This window comes from Talpa europaea (genome assembly GCF_964194135.1).
Source record: "Talpa europaea genome assembly, chromosome: 2".
In the NCBI taxonomy this organism is placed as follows: Eukaryota; Metazoa; Chordata; class Mammalia; order Eulipotyphla; family Talpidae; genus Talpa; species Talpa europaea.
In genome coordinates, this window is record NC_140068.1 from 101,763,244 (window position 1) to 101,787,661 (window position 24,418).

General features: G+C 46.3%; 1 protein-coding gene across 1 annotated transcript in view; it reads left to right on the top strand.

Moving 5' to 3' along the window:
- Positions 1-9,907, top strand: part of LOC311167608 (butyrophilin-like protein 1) — a gene marked incomplete at both ends in the record, with an annotated part of 42,017 nt that extends 32,110 nt beyond the window's left edge. The window contains 5 exons of the mRNA XM_084228689.1: positions 1,831-2,112; positions 2,240-2,440; positions 2,702-2,722; positions 2,815-2,841; positions 9,873-9,907. Coding sequence (XP_084084815.1) covers positions 1,831-2,112; positions 2,240-2,440; positions 2,702-2,722; positions 2,815-2,841; positions 9,873-9,907 — 566 coding nt within the window. The remainder of the gene's footprint in view (positions 1-1,830; positions 2,113-2,239; positions 2,441-2,701; positions 2,723-2,814; positions 2,842-9,872) is intronic.
- Between the last annotated feature and the right edge of the window lie 14,511 nt (positions 9,908-24,418).

Below are 24,418 nucleotides of genomic sequence, written 5' to 3' on the forward strand. Positions count from 1 at the left end.
ATGGCCAACAGACATATGAAAAAATGTTCAACATCACTTGTAATCAGGGAAATGCAAATCAAAACTACCATGAGATACCATCTCACACCAGTGAGAATGGCACATATTAAAAAAAACTAGCAACAACAAATGTTGGCGAGGGTGTGGAGAAAAAGGAACTCGTCTGCACTGTTGGTGGGAGTGCAAACTGGTCCAACCACTATGGAGAGCTGTGTGGAGATTTCTGGACCTACTAAACATAGAGCTTCCGTATGATCCAGCAATTCCAATCCTAGGTATTTACCCAAAGGACACAGAAACATCCATTCCAAAGAGCACCTGCACCCCTATGTTTATAGCAGCACTATTTACAATAGCTAAGCTTTGGAAACAGCCCAAATGCCCAAAAATAGATGACTGGATCAAGAAGATGTGGTACATATACACCATGGAATATTACTCAGCATTCAAAAAAGATAAACACATGCAATTTGCAGCAACATGGATGGCGCTGGAAGGGATCATGCTCAGCGAAATAAGCCAAAAAGAAAAAGAAAAATACCGGATGGTCTCACTCATAGCAGGAATCTAGAAAACTTAAATAAGGGACCAGGAAAATGAATATAAGAAAGTGAAAATCAAAATCAACAAAAAACTATGAACCAGAGACACTTTTTTGGGGGTGGGGGGCGGGAGGGGAGGGATTGGGGTCAGAACGGGGCGTTTGCAATTGTATGGGGGAATATAAAAATAAAATTTATTAAAAAAAAAAAGTCAGGAAAGAGGCTCAGCAGGGGGTCTGTGGTGTAACAAACCACCCTCAAGATAAGAGAAAGCAAAGAAGATGGAGGTGGTTTTAAGTGGAAGTCTGGACTGTCCCGTGCTGAAGGGAGACTGAGTGAGGAACATGAGGATTGGGGCTGCCAAGCAGGAGACTCCTGTTGAGTCCCCAGAGCAGATGAAATGGAGCCGTTGGAGGAGCTGCTCTGGGGTGCAGGTGAGAAGATGTTTATGGACTTTGAAGTGCACTCTTGTGACAGGGAAAGAAAAGACATTCTACAAAGATTTGAGAATATTTACAAAATTATAAAAAATAATAGGTAGAAAGGTAGAGATTAGCAATCATGACCAAACACTTGTAACCTATGAGAGGGGAGGGTAGAGGAGAGGAGAAGAGGAGATGAGAAAGAGAGGTGGGGGAGGAGGTAGGGGGGAGAGAGAAAGAGAGAGAGAGAGAGAGGAAGAGCCCAGAGAGAGAATGAATGATGGGAACAGCCCTTATGAGAGGTGGTGACCTGTGGGGCTAGAGCTCAGGGAACAGTCTCTCTTGGGGAGATTCCCTCTCCCTGAATCACCGAAGACTGGAAGACCAGTTTGGTACAGAAGAGTTTTGGGGTGATTAAAACATGCAAAAACATCTATTCCACAAATCTTCTAATTTCAAATATTTTTTTGTTAACTGGAGAAGTCCCCTCAAAATAGATTTTATGTTGACAAAATGTAGGCCTCGGTATCAATTAAGCCCTTGAAAATTTGGTAGCACATGCCTTGTTCCTCCTAGACTGATCCGGAGTTTTATCCTTGATGTATTTATCCTTAGGCTTTATATGTTTGGAGACAGAGACGTGACATTCCTTCTCCTCTCTTGTGGGCATCATCTTTCTACCTGCAGGGCTGGGTGAGGAGCCCAGGTCCTTCCAGACTCTCATGTTCCTTCCTTCTGGTCTCTGTGTCAGGGCAATCTCGTTCCTATCTCCCCAGACCCTCCAGAATACACCTTGACAGCCTCCCTTGGTGGTGTGCACAGGAGGGCCCTGCCCAACCTGGCGCTCTCTCATCTTCCCTCTGCAGGTGTGGGCTCTTCCCCCCAAGTGCACATCACGAGGTCAGAGGAGGACGGGGTGCGTGTGGCGTGCACAGCCTCAGGCTGGTTCCCGGAGCCCCAGGTGCAGTGGAGACACCCCCGTGGGGAGCAGTTCCTGGAGTTCTCCAAGGTCTACACCCAGGACACTGAGGGGCTGTTCAGTGTGGAGGCCGCTCTGGTGGTGAGAGACAGCTCTGCGGGGAGCGTGACCTGCTCCATTCTCAACCCAACCCTGAGCCAGGAGAAAGCCATGGCCATTGTCATCCCAGGTCAGAGCTGCACCCCCCTCCCCACTCCCTGCAGGGTTAGAGGGAGGGGCCAGCATCCCCAGGGGTGCTGGGCTGGAGTGTCCTGGGCTGTGTCCTGATGGGGTCTCTGTGGGGTCTCTGTCTGCAGAGCCCTTCTTCCCCCGGGCCTCTCCCTGGAAACCGGCTTTCCTGGTGAGCCTGCCCTTGCTGCTGCTCCTGCTCCTGGGGGCTGCCTGCTACACCCGGAGAGAACATTCCACACATATGTGGGAGCTGCAGGAACAGAGGAATTTGCGCCAGGAGAAGGAGCAGGACAGACAGACCAAGGAGGAGGCCCTGAAGGACACAGGTAAGGTCCAGGCTGGTGAGTGTGCAGTGGGTGCTGAGAGGGACAAGCTGACCACAGAGCCAGAGCCCAGAGTCCACTCTGCAGGGAGGTCAGTGCAGGAGGCTGAGGAGACCCAGAGAGGACAGAGGAGCTTGGAGGTTGGATGGGTCTGATGATGGACCTTATAGGACAGAGAGAGGGTCTTTTTATTGGTTTTCTAGGCACACAAGTTTTCTTTTTAAGGATGGAGTTTTTGCATATTTTTTTCATTCTCTCTTTTAGATGAACTCCAGGAAATTCTAGGTAAGTTCTGCTCTCCCTCCTGAATTCTCTGTGTCCCCTTCCTAGGAGACATTCTCATTCTTAGCTCACCTGTTCCCTGTGTTTCTTTTCAGGCCAGAGGAAGGCAGCTTACCTGGCCGGTGAGTGATGCTCCAGGTGTCCTAGGTCCCTGTCCCCTGTGCTCAAGGATCCCTCCCCTTGTCTGTATGAGCACAAACATATGGGTAGAAGTTGATGAGAGGTAGAATACTTCTTCCAAGCTCTCCCAGATCTGGGTGCTGTTTCCCCCATTGTGGGGATCCTGTGGGGTAGTGACCTCTGGAGTCTCCTGCATCCTGGTCCCATTCAACCCTGATCTTCCCACCATGGTGCTGGCTTTCTAGCCTTCAATGCATCTTGTTCTTGGTCAGCGCCTGGAAGCAATTGCCAGCTGTTCTGAGATCTCATAAATAACTGGGCTCTTGAAGTTTAGGAGTGTGACCTCCTCCTGCCCTCTCCCCCCCAAACCCCACCCAAGGAGAGTCTGTTCTCTCTGCTCCAGAAGATGCTGATCAGTAGTGATGGGACAAGGAGTGGGAGGGGGTGGGGAGACTTTCCATCTTCCAGAGAGCGTTTATCTCTAGAAATATTTTATCTGAGAAATGTGGGCCACTTCTACTGTGGAGCTGGTCTAATGTACACGTTGTGTTTTTATTTTATCTTAGTGTTAGTTTCCAGAGAAAACTGAATAGTATCCTTATGGAGTTATATACACATTAAAAATACATTTTTGTATACAATTTTGACTGTATACTATTCCAAGTAGCAATTGAATGAGTTTTTGAAGGTTTATGGGGCCTAGAGTGGTTCAGTGATTTGCCTAAAGCCCCACAGCAGCAGCAGGCAGGGCTGGGTCAGTCTGTCCTGCAGGGTCCTGACCTGACCCAAGGTTTCCAACCACCCCCTGCTGTCTGCACAGGGCAGGAAGTCATGACCTCTCAGCCTCTCCCCTCACCCCCCACCTGCTTGAGAGTCTCACATGTAGAACAGGGGGAGACCAGGGCCCCTGGATCACATGAGCAGGAGGTTGTGCTGAGGTCTCACCTGTGTGTTCCCTTCCAGCCTGGAGGAAGGCCCAGCTGTACGCAGGTGACTGGCCCTGAGGGTCTTGAGACCCCCTCCCAACCTCCCCTCTGCCCCTTCTCTATCAGGGGACCCCACCAGGAAGGGGTTGGGTTTCCTGGTCTCCTTTCACTCTGGAGCCTCCTGAGAACTGCAGGCCCCCCCACTTGTGAGCACAGACCTACCTCCACCTGCCCTGTGCTCCCTACAGGTCATGTGGGGTCAGGACACTCTCTGACCCCCTGTCACCTGGTCTTCCTGTGGGTGGGGACAGGGTGGGGTCAGTGTGAGGAGGGGCTGCAGCAGGGACAACTCTGTGGGTGAGGAATTGCTGTTCTGCAGAAGGTTTCAGGAATTCCGCTTGTCTGTGTAAGAGTCAGGTCTTGCTAAGGGGTCCTTGGTTATGGATCCTCATGGGTCCAGGAGCCCATTCTATTTTGGATCTAGTTTTGGTTTTTCCTGTTTTCCGTGCTTCTCTGTCTCCTCGTGCTCTGGTTCATGTCAAACGGGATTTTCCCTCTAAGCCTTTTTGGTTGCTGAGAAATCAGTTGTTTAGAGCAGGTGTTCTGAGTCCAGGTCAGAGCTTCTGGGGTGTTTATCACTCCTGGGTGGGTATGTGAAAGGTCTGAAATTACATGTAAAATCCTGTGTGTGTCTGTGTGTGTGTATGTGTGTGACAAATTTAAAAATGTAATATATAAGTGTTCAAAACCATCACCTTCCATTTTAGGAGAATTCTCTGAAATGCTTAGGATCATTTTTTTTTTTTAAGATTTATTTATTTATACAAGAACCGGGGTACAGGCCAGATGCGTGGGAGGGTGAGAAGATTCACCAGAGACAGAATGGGGAACAGAACAGGCAGACTGATGAAATACACTGCTGAGGGGAGCAGTGAGCGCGACAGGAGAGGTCTGCCACACCGTGTGGGACCCTCGCTGGCTGGCTGGGATTGAATCAGCACTGCAGAGGCTGTGGACAGCTTCACAGTGCGGTGCTCAACAGCCTGCGCCACCAGGGGAGGCCCAGGATCATTATTTTTTTTTTAGTGTTAAGGTATGAGGATTGGAAAAGGAAGAAACTTGAATCACTTTAATTGTTTCCCAGATTATGTGTTGGGGGAAAATTAGGAAAAAAAAAATGTATGGAGGAAGAGCAGACATGGAAGGAAGCAGAGAGGTGTGTGGGAGAAGTGCCTTCTAGAGGTTTAGATGGACAGAGGGACTGAAGTGAGGCCAAAGGTCACAGCCTCCATGTTTGAATGTGGGCAGAGGAGAGGCTGTGCCAGGCTTGGTCATAAAACAGAATGGGCCCCTTGACCCCTTTTTGAAGTATTTCAAAAAAACTTATATTTTATAAAAACATTTTTGAGGCAGTCATCTAAGTGAGTTGCCTAATAGGTGCTCCACCCTCCTCCACATCCTGCCCAGTTTCCTAGGGATGGTCTGCACCGGGTCCTGCAGGGGAGGTCAGAGATGCTGGTGAAGGGAGATTTGAGCCTTGTGAGCCTGAGTCACACACCCTTTCCCTGCTCAGGGGTCTGTTTATGGTCCTGGACACAGACACAGAGAGGGGGGAAGTGTCCTGGGGACCAGAGGTGTGAGGACCCTCCTGAGAGTCTCCCCGGTTCTCCTGGGGACTCATTTTCACACAGTGAGGGTCACAGAGTCGTCTTTACATCATTCCAGCCTCTGCTGAAATCATGTGTCATGCATTTTAGCATAGGCCTTTTTTTTTTGGCATACCCCCCTTTTTTATTTTTAAAGAAATGCCATTAATACACTAGAAATAACAGTTTCATATTGACAGGTTCTCAGATGGATACATGTGTGATCTCATATTATTTGTAAACTAAACAGAAATTTTTGGGTAAAGGTATGCCATAAAATTAACTGACTAGAGCAGTGAACTGTATAAACAGTATTGGACAGGCTGTGTCTCAAATTAAATGCCACCTCTCTTTTCTCCTTTTCTTCCTTCAGTCACTTTTTTTCCTTCTCTACTACCTCTTTTTTTTAATATAATGCAAGAGTTATGAAGTTGTATTTGTATGTCACCCACTGTCTTGGATGAAGACTAGTAAATTTAAAATCCCATTTTTCCTCAAGTTGGTCACTGGGCTACCCAGTCATTTTACATGTTTTTGTTTCCTTTGTCTTTTTTTTTAAGATCTATTTATTTATGCATACAAGAACTGGGGTACAGGCCAGAGGTGTAGGGGGTGAGAGGATTCATCAGAGACAGTGTGGGGAGCAGAACAGGCAGACTGACTGAAATACACTGCTGAGGGGAGCAGCGGGAGAGACAGGAGAGGTCTGCTGAGCCATGTGGGTAGCTCCCTGGCCAGGGATCGAACTCATGTTGCAGTGGCTGTGGCTAGCTTCATAGTGCTGCATCTTAACCATTTGCACCACCAGGGAGGCCCCTACATGTTCTTGTTTCTTACCAAGCAACTCAACAAAGATGGAAATGCCAACTTCTCTGAGTGAGCTTGTGCAGGTGTGGCTGGTGTCACACATTTACACACCATGTGCACAAGAACATGTTGTTCCTTATTCCTGAAAATGTGGATCCTGGATTCTCCTCTCTCCGCCTCCCTGCTCACACGGTTGGGAAGCTCAGGCTCTCCTCTGACAACCTCTCAGAGTCTTGCTGTGTCTGACCTGAGTGTTGGGGAATGACCTGCTTCCTCCTTCCTAGGCAGGTGTGGGGTGGGGGATGACATGGCCTTGGGGCTTTGGGGTAGAGAGGGCTGTGCTCCTCTTTCAGTCATTTCAAGGGCTCCCCTGGGGCCACTGGTTTAAGAGCTTGTGTGGCACCTGCTGAGGGGGGCAGGCACATCCCATCGGGTCATTAGGGCTTGTGGGTGACCCTCCCTCCACAGCAGAGTCAGGGTCTGGGTCTGTCTCTGCTCAGCAAATTGATAAACCTTCTGGCTCCTTCCTCCTGCCCAATGTCCTTGTCCTCCTCTCCTCACCCGGCCTTCTCTCCCTGCCTGCCTGGAGGCCCCTCTCCTCCATCTCCCCCAAGAGCATGTGACACTTTGGGGTCCTCATCTCTCCACGTGCATCATGGGGTCCCGGTGCTCCTCCAGATCCTCCCCTGCCAGGGCCCTGCTCACCTGCCTGGGCCCCCACATGGGGCATCAGAGCTCCAGCTGCTGTTGACACACGTCACCACACCCTGAGCAGCGTCACCCACACAGTTTATCATCTCACACGCCTGCAGGGCAGACACCTGAGACTGTGTCCTGGGACTAACTCCAGGGTCTGGCAGCTCCTTCCTTCCAGGAGCCCCTTCCTTTCCCATGATCTGGGGTCCCCTGCATTGACTGGGGACCCCATCCTCTGTCCACACAGCCATGCACCTTCTTTATGGCCCTGCTGCCGTCACCATGTGACTGTCTCTGAGCACAGGGGCAAGGTCACGGCTGTTAAGGCTCATGTGATTGGTTCTACCTGGTGATCATCAATAATCTCCCCTTTCCTGGTCCCCGTCTCTGTCCCACCTGCAGATTTCTCTTTTCTCTGTTAAGGACACATATTTATGGGTTCATGGGATGAGGACTTGTACATCTCTGGAGCCATTACTCTGCTTTGCAGAGAGGTTTCTTTTGGAAGTTTCTACCTCTCTGGGCTATTCTTATAGGAGACAGATGAGTCAATCCAATATTTCTATGTCCTTCTCTATCTGTAGGGATGGTTTTGTTCCCACAACCATGAAAATGTGGAGAGATGTCACTAGTGCTTGATCCTCTCAGTGTGTGTCCATGTCCCCTACTCTGCATGTCTCTCTCCCCCTAGAACCCTCACCAACCCCTCCTGAGTGGGCAGGACCCTCTGCTGAGTGTCCTGAGTCTCCTCACTCATATCACAATCACCACCACGTGCAGCTCAGTCAAGGTGTAGCTCTCTCTCTCTCTTTCTCTCTCTCTTTTTTGTTTGCCAAAGAGATTTACTTGGAAACAAAATATGAAGCTCTGTCTACCAGGCTCCATGTCTCTCAGCTTCCACAGGCAGCCCCTGCTGTGCCTTTGCTCCCAGGGGCAGGAGCATCAGCCACACACAGGCCTGCACTGAGTTGTAGCTTCTCCCCCCTCAGAGAGAAGCTGTGCATTCAGTTCTCTTAGTTCTTTATAATCACGTTCAGTCCTTAACATTTTGATCTCCTGTGAAACTTTTCCAAAAAAACCTAGTTTGCTGGATTGTAGCAAGCCAGCCGCAGCAGTCTGGGTGTCAGGGGTTCCTGAAGGATGGGAAGGCGTCGGCGCAATTGTAGAGAAATGATAAGGGAGGGGAAATGAGGAGACGCAGACACTTGATCAGGGTGCTGACATCATCCCGCTGAGGGTCTCAGCAGTCCTTTATTTATACTAAGCAAATCGTGAGTGCACAAGCATAAGGTAGGAAGATAATAATCATCACATGTTCTTTTTCAGGAGCAGCCAAGGGTCTGTTTGCCTTCTGGCAGAGGTGTAACTTTTATTATTCTTTGTCTTAAAAAAGGCACAGTTGCTAAACAAATGTTTTCAAAATAGTTATTTACTTTAAACAATCCAACAGTAATTGTATTACTAGCAAAAAGCCTATGTGTCTGCAACTAACATTTCTAAGTTTCCCATGGTGAACCATTAACTACAGGCTGAGGGAAACAAAGGGCAGGAAGTTACCTGGGGAAAGGGAGACAAAGAGATTATTTCTAACTAACCTATAAAGTTTAGACCAACATATAACTAATTGATTAAAGTAAAAAACAGAAGGCTTTTATATAGAAATCATCATCTATAGTATATTGTTTTAATCTTGATTTGATATTAAGGAACCAAAGGCCTGGAGGGCGTTAATGCCAGGCAAGCCGCACTGACTCTTCCCTAGCCCCCAGCTCTCAATTAAGGGAGGAAGTCTCCTAATCTAAACAAAGAGTTTTCTACCTATCACTTCTCTACTTTATCTAGTCAGCCTAGTTTCCGTATTTAACTATAAGATTAAGGGGCAATTTCCTCTTCCATAAGGTTGCTGGTTGTTGTTCTAAAGAACTACAAATATTTCATCAGGGGCAGGAGCGGAGATGGTTATAGCCTTTGATTCTCAAAAATGGTCAATATGTGACATATCAGTAGTTGTAACATTGACCGTTTCCAAGTGTGTTATTTGTGCTGCCGTGGTTACTAGCTCAACCAGTCACAAAATTGCTGTTGACTTATTCTTGAATGCATACTCTAACAGCTACCATACCAATTGTCACATCCAAGGGAATTAGCCCTAAACAAACAGGAAGAATTTAGCAAGAGTCAACTATGGCCTCTCCTGGTTTATCAGGAATTTTCTTATACTTGGAGCATGGCTCACCTCTGCCACCAAAGTGTTATCTTTAACTTTAAAGTAAAGGAATTTCTTTCTCCAATTAGCTCTTGCCTCAAAAGACCACATATCTATATCAAAGACTTGGCTGATAGATGTTTACAACCTTTTGTTTCCAGAAGTTTTTTCACTGGTTTATGTAAAGCCAAATGTTGAATTGTTGCCTTTTTGGCAGAGGACTACTAATTTTATGAAAAATGTAATATTTATATCACGCAGTGCCATTTGTCATCAAATTGGTTATTCAGTGAATGATCAGTATTTGCAGTTTTACTTTTAAATGCGTATTTTAGCAATGGTAGAAACTAGCCATAAACAAATGAGTATCTTGGAGTCAGCTAACGAGATTCCTGATTTTTCAGAAATCTGCCCCATGCTCGGACTTTTGTCAGGCGACATGAGAAGCGCGGCTCCCAGTACTGGATGGGTTTGTGACTGGTGACTTGAAAAGTATAAGTTGATGGTCATTTTGTTCAGTTGGTGTCCAGGCTCTCCATCCTGGGTATTCAGCTTTATGGTTCAACTGTCAGGGAAGATTGCATCATGATGTGTGTGTGCGCGCGCATGTGTGAATCTAAAAGATAGATGCATCAACTAAATGTTTGCAAATATTTTCATCTGTAAATTCTGTTACTGTCATAGAAAACTAGGCGTGGGCCCTGATGTGTCATTATCTAGAGTCCCTCACGTGACATGTGTGTCTCTTGCAGATTGGCGGAAGGAGCAGTTCCGGGCCTGTGAGTGACTCTGTTCTCTCTGGGGCTGCTCAGCTTCTGGCCTTTCCTTCTGTTCTCTGTGTGGACACAGATTCTGCACCCTCCATGGGGGTGGGGTGGGTGCAGTTATGACGTCACACAGCTGGGCCTGGGGTGACTGGTCATGCATGCTGAAGGAGCTCCTTAGCCCTTGGAGTCCAGGCTGGTCCCCAACGGTCCTGTGACATCTCTGACCCCCAATAAGTCTCTGTTTCCTTCTCTTGCTTGGTAGACTGTGGGCTAGGGTCACGAGAGTCTCGTTTTATGGATCATACCCTCCCCCAAAAAACTAAGTATCTGGGCTGAGGTTGTTGTGCCCTTGTTATGGGGCGGCAGGGGAGTCCTTGAGTAATGGTTCCCTCTCTCTGCAGGGTCTGTCACTCTGGATCCAAGTCCTCTCCATTCCAATATTGTGCTCTCTCCTGACAAGAAGAGTATGACCTGCAACCATGATGGCATGAAAAATGGATTTTTAGCTTGGGGTCTTGAGGGCATCACATCAGGGCGCTGTTACTGGGAAGTGGAGGTCAGGAGTAGGGACAGCAGTGAGTGGGTGCTCGGGGTCTGGAGGGAAGATGAGAAAACGAGATACAAGGCTCCATCCCCCAAGGATGGTTTCTGGGTTGTGGGGCTGTTTGAAAATGTCTTCAATGCCTTTACTAGCCCTCGTACTTTGCTACCACTTAGGCAGGTTCCCCACAGGGTGGGTGTTTTCCTAGACTATGCTCAAGGGGATGTCTCCTTCTATGACATGACTGATGGCTCCCACATCTTCTCCTTCCCTCCTGAGTCCCTTTCTGGGACTCTCTTTCCATATTTTGTCTGCTGTTTTGGAAACGTGTCCATGACCCTCTGCCCCCTGGAGACTGGGCCCTAGAAGCCCTCTGTGCCCATGGAAAATCCTCCTCCGGAGGAGACTGTGGGTCCCTCAGGGGAGGGGATCCCCTCAGGCTCTGGTGTGCATGGGGCTCCCCCAGAGCTTGAAGCCCCCCTCCTCCCCTGCACCCCTGAGACCGTGTCCCCATGAGGTGCCTCCCTACCCAATCCTGGCCTGGGCTCTTCTTGGGGCTGCAGGTTCCCTGTGGACAAACCTGTGAGTGAGTCCCAGATGCTGGAGTCTCGTCCTCGTGCTCTGGGTGCAGATTCCTGGGCCGTGGCTGAGAGAACAGTCAGGTCAGGCCTCTGCTGGGGTCACAAAGGATACAATAGTCTTACTTGAACGGGTTTGGTGTGGGATTTACTTTTCCATCGGAAATACTTTCATTTGATAAAGAAAACATTCCATGGGTTACTCATGCTGTTAGAACAAGAAAGGGAATCAGCTCTGAATTATTCTCCTAAATTCATTGGAGTTAACTTTATCCAAGTTGAGTTTGTGCGGAGGAAACCAGAGGCTGAAGGAGGGTGCCAAGGTCTATACTGATGTGTCTGGACTCCGAGCAGAGCAGTGGGGCAGCCGACATTGTCACGGAAGTGGTGGATGATGGACTTTTAGAGGAGCTTAATATAATATTTTACTTCATCTGTGTCTGAGTTTGGAAGGGAAGAAATACACCTACTTTTCCAGATGTCATAAAATTTCTGTTATTTGTAAAAACCTTGTGCTGTGTTAATGTGGGGAATTCAGGAGAATCATTTGGGTTCCCCTTTTTGGTCAACATCCACTGAAAGGAGAGAACTGCTCCCTGAATTAAGATGTGAATGAAGAGGAGAATTTTTTGACGCGGGGTGACTTGGGGAGCTGGGACCTGAGCTCCAGGCACCCCTGTGCTGACTCGGTCCTTCCACGTCCTGAGGCAAAGAGTCACGTGAACCACAGCTGCAAGAGGAAGCAGGATCCTGAGCTCCAGACCTGCAGGGAGGAAGGTGTGATCCTCCCCCAGGGGACACTGACGTGGTGCTGGTGGGAGGAGAAGACAGAGAAGGGGACGTCGTGCAGGAGACAGACGTCTGTCATGTGTGCCGCCCACTAGAAAACGAGCCATATAACAGATTGTATATTTCCTCTTGTGTTGTGTTGTCGTGTGCGTTAATTTGTATTTATTATTCATTTCTTTCCTCTCCTTATCCTATGTTTTTATAAAAATTGTTGGAGCTTATGCTTGCAAGATAGTTTTGGGGTAACAAAATAGGGAAAAGGAATGTGACTGAATTTAAGAAATAAACAATATAGAGTGGTAGCTACAAAGATGGGACTGTCGACTCCTAATTTGGGGGAAAGTAAGCAAATCCTCACTTGTAGAGGGAGTTTTGTCTTGATAGTTATAAACATGCAGGTGTGTTGTGTGGGTGTCAAGTACATGTGAATTGTGTATGGAGCTGAGTAGTCATGGTGTGGACTCTCCCATCACCATGTGTTGCTTCCTGGCCCACATCCCCCACATGCCCTCCTGTGTGACCTGGAGCTGGATCCGAGGAGCGTGTCCCTGCAGTGTCAGGATGAGCCCTGGAGGGGACACTCCAGTCACAGCTGAGGACACGTGTCTCTCCTGGTTGACCTGATTGAGCTGCTTTTCTTCTGGATCCTGTGATGGGAGGTTAGCATTTTTTTTTTTCCCCCCAGCGGTTGTTACTTCCTCAAGTATTATTAACAAAATTTTTCTGTCTATTGTTAAGAAAACTATTAAAAACCAACAAATAAGTGAAAAGTTGGATGTCATGATTTTTCAGTGTCATTTTGGCATTACGAAGATTATATTACTAGAAAAAAATTTACGTAATTATGTAGGGAGTGTGTAAGATTTGACTTGGGTTTTTATTATTAGTTTAGGATGTGTTTAATGTGAAGTTACTTGCTATAGTTTTCTTGAAAAGATAATTCAAAATTATAGTTTGTCTTATAGACATTAACTGTATTTTTTCTTTATCTCAGCATATTACTTTTATAATTAAAAATTCTTTTTCTTCATGTTTATTTGAAACTGCCATTCTTACTGGATAATAAAGAACAAATTCTTCAAATTCTTCTTTGTAGCAGGTAACAATTTACCATTTCATTACAATGAATAAATTATTTATATATTTATCTGAGACTTATGTTAATGGATACTTCCTGAAAATTATACAATATTTCTTACTATTAAAACAGATTTTTATAAAAGCTTTATTTTAATTATAGTAGAAAGGCTTTTATGCTAGGTAATTTTTATTTATTTTATTTTATTTTAAAAATATAGTTGTTTATATGTGTATATTACATTGTTGTTCATTTTTGTACAAAGTTTGATTTCTCCTCTCAGGTGTTGTCCCATAAATTCCCCACCATGAAGTCACCCATGCACCATCACCATAGTCCCCTGTGTCTTTCTTTCCCTGTTTTAATCACCCCCTCTCTGTTGAATGTCTCCGATTAATAGTTGCCTATGAATTTTGCCTTGTTTACTCCCGATCTCTTATTTTGTTCCCCTATATTCCTCCTATAAGTAAAACCATCTTTTTCCTTCTGACTTATTTAGTGGACCATAATCCCTTCTAGCTGCAACGATGTAACCATATCTTTTCCAATTGCTGAATAGTATTCCATTGTGTATATATACCACATCTTACTGATCCTGTCATCCGTTTTGGGGCATTTGGGTTGTTTCCAGGTTTTACCTATCGTCAATAGTGCTACGATAAACACAGGGATGCATGTTTCCTTTTGAATCAATGTTTTTGTGTCCTTTGGGTAGATCCTTAGGAGTGGAATTGCTGGGTCATATAGTAGCTCCATTTTTAGTAATTTGATGACTCTCCACACAGCTTTCCATCGACCAGTTTGCATTCCCACCAGTTGCTAGATAATTTTAAAGAAAATACATTAAAAATCCCCTGCTGTTGAGATTAAAACAGAAAATACTGAAGTCCCAGTTATAATCTAGCTAAGTCCCTTCCCCTGCAGAATGAAGAGAAGCCTGAAGGGAGGAAGAGACATCAGATCCCCCAGACAGGATGGGGTCAGATCCTGGATCTAGATCAGAACTGCTTATTTTACACCCCCAGAGTCCTTGTCCCCAGAATCCTGGCCAGGGCTTGTCCTCTAGTCCTCTGTGAACTGTTCCCCACCCAGTCCTCCTCGTCTCCTCTCTCTCTCTGGGCTCAGGGAGAGTCATCTGAGGAGGGTGAGATCTTCATCCAGATGGAGGGGAGTCCCCCGTGGGCAGGTCAGGGGGGACTTGGGAGAGTCAGAGTGTCCTCAATATTCTCCTCCCAATAAGGCTCTGATTCCTTTCATGGGGACCCCAATCTTCTCCCAGCTCTGCAGGGACCATGTCATCACTGTGACCTCAGCCAGAGCAGACATGGCCTCCTCAGCCCTGGGGGTGCTCCTGCCTCATCTCTCACTCCCACTGGGACCATCTCCTACCCTCCCTATTTGGTCTCTTCATTCCTCCATTTTTCAACTCTGACAGTCACGTGGTCTTTCCCATGCACCTAGAAGGATGTGTCACATCCTTTGCTGATCAAGAAGATGACATCATCCTCTCAGGTGCCTAAAGAATAATTGGGAATCCTGTCTCTGTCCAGCCCAGCTCTCTCAAACCAGAGGTCACGCTTACTGCCAAGGGGAGGACTTTGTTCTCCTACTGAGTCCCGCTCAAGGGCATGAGAGGCCTCACCCTGTATGGGGAAGCTGGAGTAAAATGCCCAGGTGCTGCAGGAGGCCTTGCTGCCCCAGCCAGATAAAACACTGGCAAGCAGCGAAGCTAAAGGGCCTCACACCGTGGGGTCAAAGGTAAAGAACCTTACACTGTGGGGCTGAAGATTCCTTGTACCTCACACTGTGGGGCTGAAGATTTAACATTCCTTCACTTTTTGTTTTTGGTCATAAAGAGAGACAAAATTTCCCAAAAAGTACATTAGGCAATAAATCATATGTATCAGCAGACTGCAAGCAATTGGCATGGAAAATTACCTGTTTAGAAATTAGTTACTATACAATTCAGCCCACTTGACAATGGGAGACGATTTATTGTACATATCTGACAAGCAATCCAGCATAACAATTATAGTAAATCCTTCTTTTGTTTTTTAGAAGTTTCCTTTTTATTTAGAAGTTTCTTAGGAAAGTTTTTAAATGAAGTTAACTGCTAAGAAGTTTGTAGGTAGAAAAAAGTTCTGATAGCTGAGTAGCAGCTGGTCTCCGGCTGAAGGCCATGTGAATAGAATAGTCTTTTGATGCTTAGACTTTAGCTAATAGGGATGCACTGGCGGCTATCCACTGTCTTAGGTAATTGTCTAGCTGAAATAATAAGTTTTAGTGTTAGGTTTGGTTTTTTATCTATTAACCTTGAAGGCTACCGTCTAGCTGGGACCCGTAGGAGCCAGTAGTCCATGGGAATAAAATACACTAATTGTTTCTGCTTTACACATAATAATGTATTTTTTTTCTGCTTACCAAAATGAATAAATAAAGACCTGCTGAGTCTCTTGGCAGAAGATACTTGCACCTCATCGAGTGTCAGTGTCTCCTCACTACCTCATCCCCTTCCCCTCAGCCCGTAATGTGTCGCAGAGGCCGTCTCATCATTTCAGGAACCCCTGACACAACATTTTGCTGGAGGCTGGTCCCGGCACCCAGGATTCTAGGAGGAAGGGTAGGGGTGTAGTCACTTGGGCAGGAACAGTCTGTGTCAGTACTGAGGCTTCTCCTGTCTTCCTGCTCTTTAGTCGAAGGAGGGGTCACCTCAGAGGAGGAGGGGATAGAAGGGGTTTGGTGAGGGGCTCAGAGGACCACTTGGACCTGTGGGTGTGAATAGAAGGTTCTGGTGCCAATTTGGGTCTCCTGTGTGACACCTGATTCAGGAGCAGCTGGAGGGGGAAGGGAGCAGGGCTAAATGGTAGGAAATAGACTAGGAGGGTCTGGTCAGGGCACAGTGAGGCTGCTTCTCCCCCAGGAGCTGGTCTCTGTTGCCAGGGGCCAGGAGCCATGATGAGAGCAGTGCAGGGAGCAGCGGGGTGGAAGGACAGAGGGACAGATGAGCCTGGGAGTCACTGGGAAGACATGGGAAAGGTGGGTATGGTGGGGCTGAGGCTGGTCCATCCAGTGAAGGGGCAGGTTCCCAGGCAGCTGTCCCTGGTTTCAGAATAATGTGGACACAGAGCTCAGAGCCTGGTTCTGAAACTTTGTCTGTGTCTTTTCTACTTCTTTTTTTATTATTATTATTTTTAATTTTTTTTTAAAGTTTTGTGTCTTTTCTACTTTTTAAGAATATTCATTAAAGAAGCACCTCTGTGCACAGCCCAGGGCCTGTGGAAATTCTGTGTAGTACATTAAAAAAGTTGCTAAAAGAGGAAATCTTATTTTAAGGATTCTCATTACACACACACATAAACTAAATATAATAAAAGGAGTGGTAGAAACTGGAGGTAATAGATATGCTTATGGTATAGATTATTGTGATGTTTTTATGGATGTCTACATATTATCAAACTCATCGTGCTGTGTACAGTAAATGCCTACAGCTTTCTGTGTCAATCATGCATCATGAAGTGGGTTAAGAAAACCTCTCTACTTTTCTTTCTTTTTGCATAGAGCTGGGGTGTAGGTCAGAGTTATGGGAGATGAGAGGATTCACCAGAGACAGAGTGGGGAGCAGGGTGGATCTACTGAAATACACTGCTGAGGGGAGCAGCAGATGAGGCAGGAGAGGTCTGCTGTGCCATGAGGGTAGCTCCCTGGCCAGTCAAGGCTTAGAGGTGATAGCGCTGAGACTTAACCCCTATGCCACCAGGGAGGCCCTCTCTCTACTTCTTGATTGCTAAATAACGGGACAGTGGAGGCTATTCCTGTGTGGTCTCAGGGGTGGTGGTAGCAAAGGTGGATGAGAGTGTCCCTATAGGGCAAGTCTGGTATCAATCTCAGCTGACTGGCTAAATCCAAAATGAGCCAAGTGTCCCCACATCTCAACAGAGGTCTGCAGAAGGGTCCCCACCTCAACGCACCCAGGAATCTGGGGTCAGAGCAGAGGCAAAATACATTAGAGTTTCTGTTAAGAATGATGTCATAGGGGCCTCTCCTGGTGGCGCAGGCAGTTGAGCACCGTGCTGTGAGGCTGTCAGCAGCCTCTGCAGCGCAGGTTCAATCCCGGCCACCCGGCAAGGGTCCCACAGGGCATGGCAGACCCCTCCTGTCTCGCCTGCTGCTCCTCTCAGCAGTGTATTTCATCAGTCTGCCTGTTCTGCTCCCTGCTCTGTCTCTGGTGAATCCTTTCACCCTCCCACGCATCTGGCCTGAACCCCAATTCTTACATAAAATAAATAACTAAATCTTAAAAAAAAAGAATGATGGCATTCATCTCTTTTATTGTATAGTTTACTTTCATAATCTGTACAATGTTTGTTAGCTGACCTGCATGTCCATTCAAGAGGAAAGTAAATGATTAACACATCAGCATCAGGATAATTTATATGTGACAAGACAGAACAGAGAACAGGGAACAGTGTATGCTGACAAAGCAGCAGGAACGCAGGCCCTTGAGAACTGGGAGAGACAGTGAGAGGGTCAGTGTCCTTTCTGCAGGGTATACAGTATCCCCCAGCGTTGTCCAGGGACACCTGCCCTGTACTCTGTCCCTTCTCATTCCAGCTACTCCCAGTGGGAGCTCGGTATCTGGGTGTATCCTCCTGGGGCAGTTTTGAGTCCATGGTCCTCTTCCTGCTCCCTTCCCCCTGAGGAGTGTGGAGCTGGGGGCTGGGCTGGCTGAGAGCTGGGGTGGGGATGGGGCACATCCTGTAGCTGCAGCCCCTTCCCCCAGGAAGGTCCTGGATCATGTCACTACACAGAGGGCAGGACTCAGGTGACTTCATCTCTGTCTGCAGGCGTGAGAATCAGGGGCCACAGACATCACCTGTGCAGCCCAGTTCCTGGCACTTAGTCGGTGCTCAATACAGTTTGGTTTTCTCCCCTCTGTTTCTTCATAAGATACTCTTAATGCCTTTAGGCCTTGAGAAGTGTCCCTATTGGACAGGGATTGGTGATGTTTAATGGGGTAAATATAGAGGAGAGAATTAGTCCTTTTTTTATTTATTTTCAAATTAAGCTGGATTTTCCAAGATGTACTCTAAGTCGCGGTGATTATAAATGAATTTTAAGGATGACAAAGTGGGGTGTGTTCAGGAATATCCAGAAATCCTGAGTTCTCTGAGTTTTACTATCTCAGACCAGACTTCAGGCAGAAATCAAGCATTTCCGTGTGCCAGGGTCAGTCAGTCTGTCTCCATGAAGACAGATGCAGCAGGCCTCTCAGGAGAGGGAGAGTGAGCCCTGGCAGGACAGTCCTGCTGATGTGAGGCTGTGACCCTGTGAGGAGTTGTGTCCTGGTGTGTAGAAGATGATGTGAGGATGACAACCTGGCAGGAGTGTGGTGAGGGCCTGGTGACCCTGAGCCCTGGGCAGGCCTGGGGGACAGACACAGGTGCTCACCTGAATGTTTCCAGGTGAGTGAGATGTGATTAGTTACCCTGTTATGTTTGGTGGGATGGAAAACAGACAGGGGAGCGTGGTAGACACTGTGTCCATCAGGGGCTAGTGCTCAGGTCAGAGGAGACATTTGGTGTTCTCAGTGGACTGAGGGGTTTTCTGAGTGGACGAGGCCAAGGGGCCCATGGGCAGCAGCAGTGTCTCCTCTGCAGACAAGCTCAGCTGAGACTGGTGAGGGCCCTCCTTTCTGAACATGGAGCAGAACACACAGGGCCTCCTCCCAGGATCCCACATGGTTCCCAGATGACACCTGTCAGGGCTGTGGTAGAGAACAGGCTCTCCAACCTCAACAAGCAGATATGGGGTGCACAAGGGGGAATGGGAGGTCGGGGGAAGACCCTCAGAGCAGTGCACTTCAGGTGAGGACTGAAAGGTGAGGGGTTTGGGGAGCAGAGGGACTGTGAGGAGACTTGAGACAGGGAGAGCTCCCTGAATTGGAGGAGTCACCTGAGCCAGGAGGGGGCCCAGCGAGAGGAAAGGGAGGGGATCAGAGAGGGAGAGGAGGCCCGGGAGCCCCCCCCCACCCTTTAAGCAGAGGGAACCCCTGAAGGGATGAAGCAGAAGTTGACACAAGTTGACTTGACAGTGTCATGAACTTGGAAGAAAAAGGAGCTGCTGTAAGGGAGGTTGTAGTCTGCTGCGAGCCAGCCCCGGCAGCCTGGGTGTCAGGGGTTCCTGAAGGATGGGACAGCGTCATTGTGATACCGGAATTGTCAGGCCTAGTCTCTCAGCCAGGAAGAGATCTCAGGCTGCAGGGCAGCGCTGAGCCCCGCCACTAGACCCCCACGGGTTGGTGTCTCACGAAGCCGCAGCAGGAACTTCGCAGACGCTCAGGCAAGCAAGTGAGAAGAGGCAGGTTTGTTTAGAGAAAGAAAAGTTTATTGAGGAGAAAAAGAGCAGAAATAAAGTGGGACTCCCAGGCCAGGGAACCAGGCCTGGGAGGGGCAAGGAAGCCAAAGTGGAGTCGTGTCTCAGGGACTATACACCTTCTTTCCCTCATTATTCTAAAGCTCCACCAGTCTCTTTGTGATTGGTTAGTTCTCGGCTGTCTCACTTAATTTGCTACTGAGTGGGGGATCTTCACATTCCTTATCTAACAGTTCTGTCTTTCCCCATTTGTTGCATCTTTATCTTTATGGCCCAGTCCTCTGGATGGACACCGCTGCATTGAAATTAAACAGCTGCCCTTCTAAGTTGTCCATAAATTAAACCACTCTCCCATTTCTCCAATCTCCGCCTCCCTTTACCACCTGAAGGAAACCAGGACCAGCGTTAACAATGTTGTCCTTGGTCCTGAGATGTTTGTTTTTCCCAGTGGAATTGGTTACATTCCCTTGGTTGTTCTTATCTCTGAAGCCTCCCTAAATTCTTCAGAGGTCCCCTCCTGCACTGTCCCTAAAACTGCCTAATAACCCTAGCTTGCCCTGTGTCTCATTCCCCCCTTCTGCGAATGGAGCCCCTAACTGCAATTAGGGAAAAGGGACGTCGTTCTGATCAGTAAGTAATTCTTGCTGAAAGCGGGTGATTGGGGAAGCAGTCCGGGCTCCATCGCAGGGCGACGATCTAAGGGACCCCAGAAGATGGATTGTGGAGGCGTCATTTTGGGTTCCATTTGAAGGACCATTTGGAGCTTGATGGCCTCCAGGCGAGCAGAGATGATTTTGACGAGAGCGTTAAGGATGCAGGGCCCAAACAAAAGAACAATAAAGAGAATTAGTAAGGGAATGAGAAAAGGGAGTAGCCAGGACAGAAGTTGTCCTTTTATAGAATCAAAGATTGTCTGTGTCCAGCTAAGCCCTTGTCCTGCCTGTCTTTTGAGATCATCCACAATCCGTATATTTCTCTTTAGTATTTCTAAATTTTCTTCTACCTCATGAGAAGTATTTATCCAAAAGCAACATGTTTTATTTAAGAGGGCACAAACTCCCCCTACTTCAGCCGTAAGCAGGTCCAGGGTTTTGCGATTTTATATTACCACTGAGACTAGGGATTTTAAGGAGCAATGTTGGGCTAGTGCCCCAAACACCTGGAGGTGCTGTAGCCAAAATGACAGAATTAGTGAGACCTAGGACTTCAGTACCATTTTTATGTTTAGTAGCAGCAGCTAGGAGAGCCAATAGTGGCTGTGGAGGCTGCTAGTTTGGAATTTAGTTACAATTTTCTCCATCCTAATAGAGGAAGGTAGGAAAATAAAACTAAAGATGTATAAACAAGTAGACTTGTAGCAAGCAAGGTAGCAGTGCTGTAAAGTGTCCTGGCTCAGGCTGGCCATCTGTACTAGTGAGGGGGACAATTGACCAGCAGGTCAGTCCAAAGAATTGGAGTAAGGCAGAGTAAGTGGCCCCTTATTTAACAAAAAAGGTGATTTTTATGTCTGCCACTTTTAGGGTCACCCGAGGCTTGTCCATATAAACAGTAAACAGGGGAGTCTCTCTCACCTCTGGGCTTCTTCAGAGAAGATTTTCTCCTGCACTGGGTTCTTCATAGTCAGAGGCAGCTGACGATCAAGCCTGTCCTCCCATCCTGGCCTGTCGTTTGGGCTGGCCCCTCCCTCTCTGGAGAGTGGGACAGTCCCTCTTTTTAGTGCCCTGTGCGATGGCAATGAAGGCAAGGCCCTGGGGACAGCTTCTTGCAGCTGAGGTGTGCTGGTTGCAGGCAGTGGAAGCAAGCTGGCAGCCCATTAAGAGGTTGAGGTCCCAAATTGTCCGGAGCCGCATGGCGCATGCGCCGTGTTGCGCATGCTCCGAAGTTAGGTTTCGGTTTCTGTTTCGCCATCGGAGAACCCACTGCGCGTCCGAAAGAGCACGTGGGACAGAGAGGTAAGAGAGAGGAGCGAGGGGGGATAAGAAGGAAACCACGGGAGAGACTGGAGAGACGGCGGGGAGAGAGACTGCGTGGAGGAGGAGGAGAGAGACTGCGTAGAGGAGAAGGAGAGAGACTGCGTGGAGGATAGGGAGAGAGACTGCGTGGAGGAGAAGGAGAGAGACTGCGCAGAGGATGAGGCGAGGAGACCTCGAGAGGGAGACTGTGGAAAGGATACTGCGTAGAGACTTTGAGAGAGGATACTGAGAAGCGTACTGAGAGAGGAGCATAGAGAAAGCCAGGGAAGGTAGTAGGACAGGGAAAGGAAAAACATGTAAAAGTAGGAAAAGGAAAAAGGAAAAATAAAGAAGCAAACGCTAGCGTCAAGTTGTCAAGCCCCTCATTTCAATCCTCAGCCCTTCTCTTTTCGTGCCTCCGAATCCCGCGGGTTGGGACACCAAATGTCCTAGGGTGCATGGGGCCTTGGGTGAATTTGAGGTGGCAGGGTACTAACAATGGTAACTGCCATTTACTGGCCCTTCTCTTGCCTTTCTCCCCTTCTTTTTAGTCTAGTTAGTCCCCTCCATATTATTGTAGGCCTTGAAGGCCATGTTCAAAAGTGTTAAAAGGATTTTAGGCCCTTGACTTAGTCTCTGGAGTTTACACCTGATGTCAGAGCAAGTCTGACTAATGAAGGAGACTGAGACCGTTAAATTGTTTGTCCTTTTTAGGGTCTAGATTAGTATACCTTTTTATAGCCTCAGTAAATTTAGCCTGAAATGACTGGCTTATTAGGTTTTAAGAAGTCTTATGTGTTTTAGAATAATTTTATTTGTGTACATTTATGTTGAAAAGGTGAAACAATTCTATGAGAATACTTTCTATGAGGTATTAATATGCCCAGGTTGAATCAGTTTGTTTTCACAACAAGAAATAATTTTATGTATCAAAATAACTAAACCTGGTGCCACACAGGTGCACAACTCACATTTAAGTTAACCAAAATATTTCATGGCAAGTCACTTGAGAACACAAAATTTTCTGTCAAAAATCCCTCTCTCAGACCTTTAACACTTCCCTTTTTTTTTTCTTTCTTTTAAAACACAAACACACCTTACTTTACTTGTATCCAGAATTATCACACCTTAGTTTCCAATCTCTGTATTGTAAGACACAATAATAGCTGTTACACTATCATCTCTTTAGACTACTCAACTTACAGACACATTTTTCAATTTTTTTTTGTTGTTTTTGTTGCTGTTGAGATGACATTAAACTTTAGTTTCCTTACAATAAGGAGCAAAATGTAAACCTGAAATTTCAGTAAATGGTCAACAAATTTTATTACTCAACTTAGCAAAAACCTTAGTTTAGCTTTAGTTTTTTTTTTTTTTTTCTTAGAACTGGAATTTTAAGTCAACTGCAGAGTTGCCACTGTAACAATTTTATATACCAAGTTTTCTTAGGCAAGCACTAGATAGATTGACAAAAGCAAGAAAAAAATTAGACACTTAATACCATAAACATTTTTTAGTAACTTGTCCCTATGGGTTTAGATGTTACCTTGAATTCTGTAAAGAAATATAGTCATTTACTGGGAGAATATATTGTTTATTCCAAGGGGAAAAGACAAGTAGATTAGTCTTCCTGGAACAAGATTCTATCAAGAGACAGAAGCCTAGAAATAAGATTTGTTTGTTTTTATAGGCCAGGTTAATTATTATTCCCTTTGTAGAGCATGAGTAAACACATTTAAACATCATAAAGTATTAATACACAAAATTAAAACCTTAAGGCATGTATGCTTTTTAAACCATTAAATTTAGAATTAGTTTTTCTTTACCACAATTTTAGATCGCGATCTCAAAATTTAGGATTTTTTTTATATATAGGCGCCATTTAAAATTAATCCTCCGGAGGCAAAAAGCAAGAACAAAGAGATCTCTTGATTTCCATTTAAAGTCTTTTTTGCCATGTGCATTAATTTTAAGAAACAGTTATTTTTACCAATATTTGCAAAGACACTGAGAAACTACAGTTTAGTAAACTCCCCTTCTTTAGTAACAATTTTTTTGTTTGACACATCCATTTAACCAAGTTTTTAATATCCTTTTTATATCGAGCAGGTTTTTAATGACATAGAAGTTAGAATTCTTACATAGATCAAGTACCCAATTTTAACCCTTAACCTAGGGTCCAACCAAAACCACAACAATTTTAAAGTCAAGCAGTTTGTACTAACTTTCTTAGATAAGAAAAACATTTTGAGTTTGTATTTTTAAGTATTATCAATTGGCTTTACATTGTTTTGGTTTTGTCACATTGAGACCAACCGCATTTTTAAGACAAAAGACATTTTTTTTCTTTTCAGAACCATGTATCGGGAGGACAGGAGAAGAGGAAGAATAAGATCTTCCTTTACAGTTTGCCTGTTTTCAAACTCTTATCAGAAATTAATTACTCTTAATAGGAAACTAAACTTTTACAGGTCCAATAAGCAGTTTAGAAGTTGTCACTTAACCAGAAATCACCTTTTATAGCTCGTTAGCAAGTCCAAAGTAACTCAGCAGTTTTTACCTTTAACATTTTAGACTTTAAAATCCGAAAAACACAGGGAAATAGAACTTTTTCCCTAGCATGAACCAAAACAGTTTTTCAAGGTGGACAAAGGGAGATTCCAGTCCCCCCACAAATGGAAGGCAGCAGAGATATACCAATAATCTCAACACTGGAAAAAAAATCCAGGCAGCTGCTTGCTGAGACCAAAGGCAGTCTTTTTTACCAGCCAGCTGTAGTGGACCCCTTTAATTATTAGTCCCCAGCATTTTGTCTTTTTGTCTTGACTGACCAAGGAGGGTTACCTGGAGAAGATGCCATTTATGGCCAAATTGGGCTAGTTTTTAAGAATGTGGCTTAAGGGCATGTCCCATGGAATTGAGATAGAGCATTTTATGGTCTCTGTAGCAAGAAAAGAAAAGTACCTGCAATAGCAGCGCAGAGACAAAGCAGGGACATCCCTGCAGTTAAGTCAGAGGTCGTCCCATCCGACCAGGACCATATATCATGGTCTCTTGGCTCTCAACTCTAGGATGCAGGAGGGATGTCGAGACTTGGGTCTCAGTGGCTAATTAAGAGAAGCAACAGGTGAGATAGGAGACAATTACTCCTGAAAATTTGTCTCAACTCTAGGACGCAGGAGAGAAGCGTGCCCCTTTTGCAAGGCTGACGAGGAGGCTCC